The sequence below is a fragment of the Miscanthus floridulus genome, chromosome 17, assembly GCF_019320115.1.
Source record: "Miscanthus floridulus cultivar M001 chromosome 17, ASM1932011v1, whole genome shotgun sequence".
NCBI classification, from domain to species: Eukaryota; Viridiplantae; Streptophyta; class Magnoliopsida; order Poales; family Poaceae; genus Miscanthus; species Miscanthus floridulus.
In genome coordinates, this window is record NC_089596.1 from 26,908,294 (window position 1) to 26,920,474 (window position 12,181).

The 12,181-nt window shown below is 45.6% G+C and overlaps 1 protein-coding gene across 2 annotated transcripts; it reads right to left on the reverse strand.

Moving 5' to 3' along the window:
- Positions 1–938: 938 nt before the first annotated feature.
- Positions 939–3,510, reverse strand: LOC136518980 (putative FBD-associated F-box protein At5g38570). 2 transcript variants are annotated; one of them, XM_066512653.1, is made up of 4 exons: positions 2,604–3,510; positions 2,378–2,515; positions 1,882–2,276; positions 939–1,039 (listed from the first exon to the last, which is right to left on the reverse strand). In XM_066512653.1, exons 1-3 carry the CDS (start codon positions 3,507–3,509, stop codon positions 1,911–1,913), a joined length of 1,410 nt encoding a protein of 469 aa, XP_066368750.1. In that variant the 5' UTR covers position 3,510; the 3' UTR covers positions 939–1,039; positions 1,882–1,910. The 2 variants fall into 2 exon arrangements, with proteins under 2 accessions (XP_066368750.1, XP_066368749.1); XM_066512652.1 differs by lacking the exon at positions 939–1,039 and having other exon boundaries at positions 1,766–2,276.
- Positions 3,511–12,181: the final 8,671 nt, after the last annotated feature.

A 12,181-nucleotide genomic window follows, 5' to 3' on the forward strand; every position in this document is an offset into this window, starting at 1 on the left:
AGGCTAGCTCTAGGCCATTGATAACAATGTGTATGAAATTTGACATTGGTCTTATATTGTGAATTATGTCTGTTTAATGATAGATTGTATATATTCTTGTGAATTTGACTTATAATTGTAGTTTATATAATACTCTTGTGCTTGTGGTCAGATTTGAATTATATATATATATATATATATATATATATATATATATATATATATATGTGTGTGTGTGTGTGTTTTCTGGTCGAATTTGAATTGTAAATTTGAATTTTTTTTGCGGAAACATGTGCTGTAGGGGCGGTTCTAGACTGAACCGCCCCTACGAACATGTATTATAGGGGCGGCTGATACTACAACCGCCCCTATAAATCGATTTTGTAGAGGCGGCTAGTGTTACCAGCCGCCCCCTACAAATCGATTTGTAGGAGCGGCTGATAACACCAGCCGCCTCTACAAATTGATTTGAATGGACGGTCTGGGAACCGCCTCTTCAAATACATGATTTGTAGCCACGCTTTGGTACGGGTGGCTGGCCAAACCGTCCCTACAAATCATTTGGAGCCGCCCCTACAAAAGATTTATGTAGTAGTGAACTTCCCGGCTCTTCTACATAACACATTGCAAACACGACATAACAAACTCGCCCTTCATCTTTTCACTGGATGTACGGCAATGGCCAGTTGACTGAGATCCAACAGCAAATGTACAACTGGGTCAACGCCCAAGCAAGACACGTAGTTCAAGTATATTTACAACCTCAAAGAAGATTCCCCAAGAGCAAGCTCTGAATTATGAACATTGTTGAAAAACCACAACTGAAAATGGACAATTTCCAATTTGCCATGCATAAGGTGCACCTGAATGGATGGTCAGCATATATGCACCAAATTTGAAGCCAAAAGATGTTGATCCATGAGTAAAATTAGGTAGAACAACTCAGCGGTTTCTAGTGTCTCGAATTCAAATACTCATTTGCTTCTTATAACGAAAGGACCACATCCATTCTTCACTTGCATTGCAAATTGAGGTTCAGCAGTAGACATTAAGGTCTTACCTGCTTACAGACAAGCCCAATAAAGCTTGTCACCAATGACGTGATTTTAAGAACAATTGGAGATTAGCAATCAAGCGGAACACAGAACCCTTAAAGCTCAAGAAATGAAGTCTAGCACTAATTTCATTGATGTTAAATAGTAGCTTTCCTGCCAAGATTTCATTCTATTTTCCATTCCTCGAAGGCAATCTAAACTTAAATGAGAAGTCTTCCTAGGAGCACCTCAAGTTTGTGGGTCAATTTCTTTTGTGCTATTGAAAACTTTTGCAATCCCTTAAATGCCTTCAGTAAGTAAATGACATGCATTGGCCTCTTAGTGGGATTGAAAGGATTTTGGATTTTATCAGGGGCAGTGAGAATTTTTCCCATGTTTTTCAAGCACTTACGGCACTGGCTCTTGGTTTCTAATTATAGAGGCTGCTACAAGAGCTGCAAAAAAAATATACAACATTAAAAGTTATGTTTACCTGGTTGTGGAATCAATTTTTCACTCCCAATGAACTTATGTTTATTACCATGAACACTTCCACAGCAGACGGCCAACAAGATATGGGCATGTGGCTACTAATCAAATAACCAAACAGTAGGTAACGAGTAACAACAATCTCTTTTTTGGAGAAAACTGAATGGTTTAGACTGTATTTATGATTAGACGGGGATATATGAAAATTGCAATCATTACATTGACAACATGGTGGAAAATAACAATGGATATCTCAAGGGCTCTTCTCCATTTATTAAACAAAAATATAGCATCAAATCAGTTGGCAAATTACAGTGTTCCAGGAAGCGAGATATGAAATGTCAAACTGACTAAATTAAACCATGCTAGATATTCCTACCTGAAATAAAATATCTTTCATTTGTGTGATCAGACGTACTGATGAATCCTTTGGAAGGGGTCCGTTATTGACAAATCATGTACTTCCGCATCTCGGCTGCATGACCCAATCAAGATGTTTCCAGATACAAAATCCAATTGTGCACCCATCGAAGCCCTCTTTTCGACCTCGAGCAGACTATGTTGCCTTTCAATCCATTTGTAGCTAACGCTTGCAAATACTAACTCAAACCTCATTAACTCCAGCACTCTTGCATTTGATATAAAGAATTTGGCCAACTTAACCTGTGACTTGTACCCTTGATAGTTTGCTAACACAATTTTCCTTAGACGGATGTCTAGGGCGCCAATGTTTTCCTGGTAACTAAACCAATTTTCCACCTCAAGACGTTTTATCTGAAAAACAAAAGTGAACATAAGTTATATTTAGAGCAATCATCGATGTTATAGGAGTAAATGAAGAAGAATGCACGTGCACACTCTGGTACAAATGTCACCTGGATGTACAACTTCTCCAAATGGGGAAAGCACTTCATTAAGTTAAGAACCATATTCGGACAGAGTTTCACATTAGATAATGCTAGAACCTTCACACTGCTCACCACCGCCGTCATGCTAGCAATAATGTTTGATCCCTGAGTTTAATTTAAAGCATGTTTAGAAATAACACATGTCTCATGCATGTAGTGGGCAAATGGAGGTGAGAATGCATGATGCCCATACCTGAACAGTTGAAGTGCCAGAGTGAAACCTGGGAAAATTATAATTACGGAGTTTCCCCAAAATATGCAATCTTGGCGCAGAGATTACCAACACGTCGATCTTATTTCCTCCAAACAATAACAATCTTTCTAGACATGGGGCATCCTCAATGACGAGCTGATGTACCTTATTAAAGTTTGTCCAGCCAGAATGCACACCAATGCTTATGAGGCTACGCGACACGATCTGCGTTCGGGGGAAGTTACCAAAGTCGCAGCGCAGCAGCAAGCTCTGCAGGGCAGGGCAGGCGGCGAGCAAGGCACAGAGGTAGCTCTCCGAGATGAGGATATTCACAAGGCTCAGCTGCTTGAGAAGCGGCAAGTGAAGCGCACTGGCATTTTTTGCATACAGGAAATTGCAGCGGCTGAAGGTGGCGACACGAAGGGTGGACGAGATGCGCTGCACTGCTGATTCTGGAACCCAATTAACGTGGTCGAGCTGGAGCTCCTGCAGCTTGTCGAGGGCGGGGGACCGGAGCCAGCCGCCCAGGTTCGCGCGGAAGGCGGAGTGGTGGTCGCCGTAAGAGACGGAGAAGCGGCGGGCGGGGCCCGGGTGCGAGGAGAGGATGCGGGAGATCTCCCTGCCTGCAGGGACGCCATGGACAGCTGGGTCGACGCAGGCCTCTAGGTTGAGAGGAGCGGAGCGCCATAGGTGGCGCCAGCGGGAGGAGAGCACCTGCGTGCGGGCGCCGTCTTTGGTGGGGAGAAGAGAGACGATGTCGCCGAGAACGCCGTCGGGGAGGCTGCTGATCCGGTCGGCGAGGCGCTCTTCCAGCCTCCTCTTCTTCTCTCTGGTGAGCACCCCCATCCCCATGGCGATGGCGGCGCTCGGCGCAGGTGAAGGCGCGGCGGCCGATCGGGGCGTCATGGTTGTGAGTTTGTCCCACGCCTGGCTTCTAAGCTTGTTTTTATTTGGGCTTTTGGGCTAATTATCTTCTTTAATTAATTAATTTTCAGCCCACTGCAATCTGATTACTCCATCTCTTACGGTCTTCCGTCGTAATCTGCAATGAATAGGCGACCATTTGACACATATTAGCAACTAGTAATTCTTTGTTGATTCACATCAAATATTATAATTAGATATTTTTATTGGTGCTCAAAGAAAATCACATAACTCAATATTTAACTTTAAGAACACATGGATAGTATCAAAATTAAAGCTATGATATTTACGGTAACTATTTTTGTTCTTAGTATGGCAAAAAATCTTCCAAAGTTGTATTTAATTTGATATAGACTTAGTAGAATATTGTAATATTATTGACAATTTTTACATATATTATGCCATGATCATCGAAAAATTAATAAACTACAATTTAATAATTTTATAGTAGGATAAACAGAAATAGATATGTAACATTCATGTTCTCGTTTTTCATGAATAATTGATAGCTTATTTCCTTCCGTTGCGATAAGTGTGCATATTTGCTACTTTATTCTCTGCCTAATATTAAAAAGCAAGGCCTTTCTTTCAATCCACTTTTTTATTTTCAAAATGCCCCTTGTGTCTACAGTACTGTTACTATTTGGTACTTCAAGTCAATGACCCGAATCATGCGATTTCTTCGGTCCCACTCTTTTTACTTTCAAAGTATCCTTGTGCCCTCAGTGTCATGTATGTGACCAAGATTCATGTAACATACTCATACAAGAACAACTTACGTTTAATGGTAATATGTTGTCTAATTTCAAAATCTATTTTCGTCCTGTTCGCTTGTTGATTTCAGCCAGGCTTATTCAACCAGCCAACAGTGTTTTTCTCTCACAACAAACCAGCACCAGCTAGCCCAAACCAGCCCAGAAACCAACCAGCGAACACGTCGTTTGTTCGTGCAATGCAAGGGCATATTTGCTAGTCATGAACGAAGTGCAAAAAAAAATTTATTTTCTACCGATGCATTTAAATGTACGACGAGATGCATTCAACACAATTTATTTTCCAAAAATAGCATTACACACAGTTACACAACTATTTTCCAATAATAATGTGGTACATGTCGTACTAGTAGGACCCTTTTGTATTTTGAATAAAGATTCTAGGTACAATAAAGACAAAGTGTGGGGATCTTACGGCCATCCAAATGCACCAACATGACAAGACCCCATGACATCGACGTACAACTCGACACGTGAAGGTAAGCCAAATGAGCTTTTTTTTCTACAACACAGACTTCACATATATTTTTACCCCGTTCGGCGGGTCATGTCCACTTTAAGCTTATTTTCCCTCATAGAATACTATTGAATCATCCAGAACCATCCAAAATTCACTGTTCAGTCCACCAGCCGAACGTGTTGTTTATTAGGAAGGAGTAGAGTTCACAACTAGCCGAAGGCGAGATGCCTCGAAGGAGAATGGTACAAACCACCGCTGTGGGCGTAACAGATACGCTCTACATGGTGAGCGAATTTGCGACAACTAGGTAAAGAGCCCTAGGGCACCACTGCGGCTACTAGAAACAGTGAGAGAGCCGTAAAACCCGCAGCGATCCACTCGTCACCTTCCTCTAGCACGCGTCGTGCAGCCTAGGTTGGCGAGCAGGCCGCATTGTCGAATACTCGGGAGTTGTGTTCCTTCCACAGCCCCCAAGAGACGAGGAGCACCGCCGAGTCGAACCCCTTGCGCAACTCTTTAGGCACCTGCCGCCTCACGTCCATCCACCAAGCTGAAAGCCTCGCCCCTGGCATTGGCGTGAACCGATCCCAGCCATAGCGGCGCAGGAGACGGTGCCACAGCTCCCTCACAAAGACACAAGAGACAAGCAAGTGATCAACCGTTTCGTCCTCCTGACCGTAGAGTGCGCAATCCGCCGAATCCTGGAGACCATGCCACTTCCTACGATCGGCCGTCCAAAATGCGACCGTGTAGGGCTAACCAGAAGAAAAGCTTCACTTTCGGCGGCGCGGAAGCCTTTCAAAGCTCCTTGGCTCCCAACAGGGAAGACATGCCAAGGAAGAATGAGCGGTACGCCGAGGACGCGGAGTAGGTGCCATCCAGCGTCCAACGCCAAATGAAGCGATCACTCACAAGCGGTGCAGGTGTACCCCCTCCAGCATTTCCCAGAGGTCGACGTACTCGTACAACACCGGCGCAATGTGCGCTCCGGTGATGTGGCGCACCTAGCGACGTCCGGAGAGCGCCTCCTTGACGGACACCAGCAAGAAGCGGTGACCAATAGCACGGAACAAGTGCGGCGTGAAGGTTGCGATTGGCCCAGCCGGCAGCCAAGAGTCAAACCAGAAGCGAGCCGAGGCCCCATTACCTAGCTCGACCACGACGAAACAGTTGAACATGGCGCTTACAAGTTTCTCTGGCTTTGAAGGAAGCTTCGTCCATGGGGGCGCGTCAGCAGCCCTCTTCTGCCACTCCCAACGAAGGCGAAGGGTGAAACAGAGAATTCTGATATCCGGCAGTCCCAAGCCACCATAGTATTTTGGAGTGCATACGACCGGCCATGCAATCTTGCATTTTCCTCCAACCACCGAATCCATTCCGCACCACAAAAAAAGCATGGCGGCGCTTGTCAATTTGCCGGATAGCCCACGCCGATAGGGAGTAGGTGATGGAGACGTGCACTGGTATGGCCAACAGTGTCGCCTGAGTGAGCGTTAGCCTACCAGCCATGTTAAGTAGGTCGGCCTTCTAAGTCGGAATGTGCTTCGCAATGGCATCCACCAGCTGCTGCTCCACAGCGCGCTGCAGCTTGACTCAAATTTTTTACATTTTAGCCCTTTTTTTTGAAAGTTTCTCACAAATAGACCCATGGAGGAAAGATTTTAGAAAATGGACCCTTAGCTCAGCGCCATTGATGCTGGCGCCGAGCTAACACGTCTTGGCGCTAGCGTCCCTAGCGCCGAGCTCCTGGGCTCAGTAGGTGGGCTCCCGAGCTCGACGCTAGAGTGACTGGCGCCGAGCCTTTATCATCTATGGGCCCCATGCCTCTCTTCCTCTCTTCCTCTCCCTCTCTCGCCCTAGCAGAGCAGAGCCGAGCTTCGCTGCTACCCACGCCCGCGCCTCCACCGGCCGCCCTCGCCCGTGCCGTGCCGCGCCCATGCCACGCCACGCTCGATCCTGCCCCGAGTGACCATATATCAAGGAGGCACCGTTGAAAGCGATCGCTATGGATATATTGAGTTTGTTGACATGCAAAGCGTGCATGTGCTATTCAATGATAGGCCTTCATTTAGTGAGATGGTTGCAAGAGCTCGAGAGGAGCTGCATTGTCTTGGAGATGATGGCATTGCAGTTGATGGTGTACTGCACCTAGGTTCTCCTCCCAACATCTTTAGGCGAATGATCTCAATTGGTTGTGCGAATCAGTGGGAGAACTATGTGAGATCGGCTATGAAGAGCCAGCTACAATGTTTGAATGTGGTTGTGCGTCGGGTGTTAGTTGATCCTATCCCTCATGGGTTTACCTCAGTAATGGATCAGCAAGCACACATCGACCCTCCCATTCTAGAACTTTATCTGCATGTGAAGATTGCACCTACGGTTCTCGATGCTCAATCTACCCCCAATGTGGTAGTTGGAGATAGTTGTCAGACTCATGTTTCCATGATAGATCCTCCTTATGAGATCCCTTTGACATAGAATCATCCGAGTAAGTGTCCTAACCGTATGGTTTTTGGGAGCTTACCCCATTCCTTACATCTATTTCTTTCATTCTTTCCTCATTTCTCTACTTATGTTGCAGGAGACATTCCTGAGAATGTGGATGTGCCCTCTATTGCTGTGCAAGTGCACTTTAGAGATGGATTTCATGGCTCCAACAGTGTTGAAATTATGCATGATTCAGAGCCATATAAGATGGCTAGGGCTCTTAATTCTGATGATGATCGCCCTGTTGGAGAGCTGACTGAGAGTGATATTGAGATGATGAGGCGTATCTTTCCTGGCCGCCGTGATCCTAGAGTTCACGAGTTCAGCGATCTTGCTCATTCTGATCAGACGTTTGCAGAAGGACGTGATGATGAGCTCCTAGAAGCTCCTAAGGCTGGTCCTAACATGGTAATTGAGAATGGGAGGGTGTTCAATGACCTCCTGCTTTGAAGAGGTGATTGTAGGCTTTTGTAGTGATACGAAAGAGACCTTACAAGGTATTGCATTCATATGTGGAGTGTTGTTACACAGTTGTGTGTGACAAGGAACGTTGTCCATGGAGGGTTTGTGCAAGGAAGCAACAGGTAACTGGAAAATGAAATATCACAAAAGTTGTCGGGTCACATAATTGTGCTGACCATGAGCTGACACTGAGGCATTGGCAGTTGACATCTATCCTCATTGCCAAGCAATTGATGGGAATTTTGCAGGGAGAACCCAACATGAAGGTGAGGACAATTATCAGGACTGTTGAGGCATTGTATGGAGGTTATGTGATAACTTATGATAAAGCATGGAGGGCTAAGCAGCGAGCGTGGAAGATGATATATGGGGACTGGGAGGATGGGTATGAGTAGCTGCCAGTTCTTTTCAATGCAATCAAAGCGGTGAATCTAGGCATGCGTTATGAGTACATCCCAAAACCAAATGCATGGAAGGATGGGAGGCAGATATTCTTCCATGCTTTCTGGTGCTTCCCTCAGTGTGTCAAGGCCTTTAGGCACTGTTGTCTTGTCTTCTCCATTGATGGTACGTTCTTGATTGGCAAATACCAGGGCACACTTCTTATAGCCATGTTCTGTAACGCGAACAACAAGTTGGTTCCTTTGACATTTGCTTTGGTTGAGAAGGAGAACAATGACAGTTGGGGATGGTTCTTGAGGCTAGTCCGGACACACGTGGTTGGGCCTAGCAGGGAGGTTGGCGTCATGTCTGATAGGCACCAGGGCATACTTAATGCCGTGCGAGAGCAGATAGAGAGGTATGCACCTTTGCACCATCGTTGGTGTATTCGGCACCTTGCTGAGAATCTACTCTAGAAGGATGGTGTGAAGGGTAACTTTGATCTGTTCTAAGAGACTGCTCGATAGCTTGAGGACAAGTACTTTCAGGAAAAGTTGGAGCAGGTCAGAACCGCATCAAATGCAGAAGGTAGACAATGGCTCACAGGTTTGATGAGGGATTTAGAGAAATGGACGAGAGCTCACGACGCCGGTGGATGGAGGTATGAGTTTTAGTGTAGCAACATGGCGGAGTCATTCAATAAGTTGCTATTGGGGATACGTGGTATGCCCGTGAATGCAACCGTTCAATTCACCTTCTATAAGCTTATTGCCTGGTTCAACGATAGACACACCCATGCATTGCAGTTGCAGAGTGATGGAGAGATATGGGCTCTAAAACCAAAGGCACACCTAAAGAAGGCAAGAGAAAGGGCTAGCACACATGAGGTTAGATGCTTTGACCATGCCACAGGGACTTATCAGGTCAAGCATAGGGGCAGTACAACGTCTGACGGTGAGGTCTGAGAGTCAAGGATACATGTGGTTGTCCTCCAAGATTTCAAATGCACTTGTGGTAAACCAAGGCAGTACCACTTTCTATGTTCTCATTTGGTGGCAGCAGCTAGGCATCGCAACTATAATATCGAGAGGAGGATACCTCATGAGTTTAGTGTCAACACGCTTGTGCACACATGGAGCCCCCGCTTCATGCCTTTTCGGGACCCTGGAGAGTGGTCTCCATATGATGGGCTGAAGTACATTGCGGATCCAGCTTACCATTGGAACAAGCGTGGATCGAGGCAGAGGACGAGGCACAGGATGGTTATGGATCAGATACCCGGAAGAACGAGGCGTGGGAGAGGAACTCTATTTGTTACCGACCCTGAGCAGTACGAGTGCGGCAAGTGCGGTAGACTTGGCCACAATTCACAAAGTTGCCATTGGCAGATTAGTGAGGTGCGACTATTGGTTGATTTTATTATTTTATATTTGTCGTATTCATTTAATTAATTATGCATGTCTCAATTTATGCTTGTATTTGTGTCAATTACTTATATATTTCTAAGTTCACGTTTCATTGTATATTGAAATTCTAATTCATTCACTTTTTTCTAGGATGGCGTAATTTCACCTGCTTGACCCGACGTACGAGACGACCCACCGAGGATGTCTCATAGCGCTGGGGCAAGTAATAATCTATAAGTTTTGTTCAAAATTTGGTAAGTGTATATGTGTTCGTGAAGTAACAGGAGACTATGTTTTATTCGATGCAGGACCTTCTACTCCTTCATCCTAGAACCCACAGTGGGTTCTAGGACATGCGATACGACGACAGGTACACTCCTTTCCTGCAAAGAGCTAGTCTGGATGTCATCTCTTTTCAGGTTTGTCGTGGGTTGTCCAAGTTCAACTCAGCGGCTATAACTGCGTTGGTTGACATGTATTAAATTGAATCATTGCCTTCATTCATGGCCATTTGTTCATGCGATTGACTTTTTGATAAGTAATCTTGCTTTGTCTTTAATATAGGTGGCGGCCAGAGACTCACAGCTTCCACCTACCTTTCGGGGAGATGACAATCATGCTCCAGGACTGTCAGAAGATGCTAGGCCTAAGGATTCACGGTAACCCAGTCACCGGACAGTGCAGGTCAGAGGGCTGGAGAGCACGAGTGGAGGCCTTCCTTGGGCGTGAGCTTTGTAAATTACCCTTTCTTTCTTCTTTTCCTTAACCTTTCGCTGTTCTTTCGGCCATTGGTTCTTAGGACCATACAACCACTCCTTGAAATGATACTTCGCCATTGAAAACACCTAAATAAGTAGACATTAGTACATGAACACATATAGCTCAACATTTCAACACATACACTTTGCACTTACTTCAAGCTTGTTTAGACACACAAACTCCAACGTATTCTCAGGGTTTATCATAACTCGATCTCTACAATCACATAGAGGAGGTTCCTCGAGTCGTCTAATTACGGCTAGGTGCTTCTCCTTAGCCGTCATTGGCGGAGGGTTAGGGGGGTGGAACCCACCGCTTAAAGTGCTCACGTGGATGTCTCCCTCTAAACCAATCGTCGAAAAGGAGGTACCTAGGATCAAACTTGTCTGCACCGTCGATCCACTGAAAGAAAAAGCACCTCTCATGGTCCTACACAACGAGATTCCAATAAAATATTAGTTCCATACTTACACAAATAAAGAAAAAGAATAGTGGAAATAATTTCTTACATTAAAATGATTGCATGTGTAGAAGCAACGCGCCGATGTATCCGGATGTTTCGATTGAAAAACATGGGCCGGGAAACCACAGTCACAGTTAGGGACAGGGATGTCAGGAGGGAAGGGGGCATCTTTGCTGGACACGTCGGGGTATAATTCTCGAGGACGACCCCGTTTTCGCCAAAACTCCTCCCGAAACATTTCTTGCATCTAACAAAACGGATGTAATTTAACAAATATAAATCAAAATATCACAAATAAATATCAATGAGAACCATAACTACAATACAACCAATTTCTTTCTAAGAACCGAAAGCAGTTAACATTAAACCCTAAACTTAGGGTTTCTTATTTGATGCACAACAATGAACCCATAACATAACTATATGCACCTAGGTTTGCTAGCTTTTTCACGCCTTGGCATCATCCTACGGTTGTATAATACATATATTGAGGGATAGAATGAAACCCTAAGTGATGACGATTATTATGTTCAAAAATCCGACTAATATATACCGAATCAATGCGAAAAAAACTAGTAGGGGAGCGAGGATACCTTGCTCTCGAAGATCTACGGATCAAATCAAAGTTTTCAAGGTCCAATATGCCGATTCGTGAGATAGGGTGAAGTAGGGAGAGAAAAAACCCGAGAGGGAGGAGAAAGAATAGGAAGAACGCTCGGGCAGGAAGGTTGGGCCGGGGTTAAATGGCAGGGAGCTCGGCGCCAAGATCTACGGCGCCGAGCTCGGCGCTAGAGTGACTGGCGCCGAGCTCCCTGCCATGTCACCTACCGAGCCCAGGAGCTCGGCGCCAGAGACGCTGGCGCCGAGACGTGTTAGCTCGGCGCCAGCATCAATGGCGCCGAGCTAAGAGTCTATTTTCTAAAATCTTTCCTCCAGGGGTCTATTTGTGAGAAACTTTAAAAAAAATGCCTAAAATATAAAAAAAATTCGGCAGCCTGACCACCAATAGCGGTGCTCCCAAGTAACGACAAGGGAAAGGCGACACTTGGCATGGGAATACCTGCTGGACCAGTGCAAGCGCAACCTCTTCCTCAGTGCATCGTATTGGAGAAATGAGACATTTTTCCACATTGGTGAGCAGTCCAGAGGCCTCGGCGAACAGGTCTAGAATGGCACGTATGCAGCTGCAGTCTTCCTGCCTGGGGAGGAGGAAGAGAACCAGGTCGTCGGCGTACAGCGACATCCGATGTCCAAAGTGGTCGCCAGGGAAGGGCGAGAGCAGTCCCCTCAGGTCTGCCTCGTGTATCATGGCGTTCAGGACCTCCATAACCAACACGAGCTTAGTGGGCCCTCGATCAAACTAAGGGTTCCGTCGACCCTAACCTGAGCCCATCGGGCCACCACTTTCTCCAAGTCCTCACTCACTCTCCCTAAATTCATGAGTTTTGAAATAACTTGTTTAT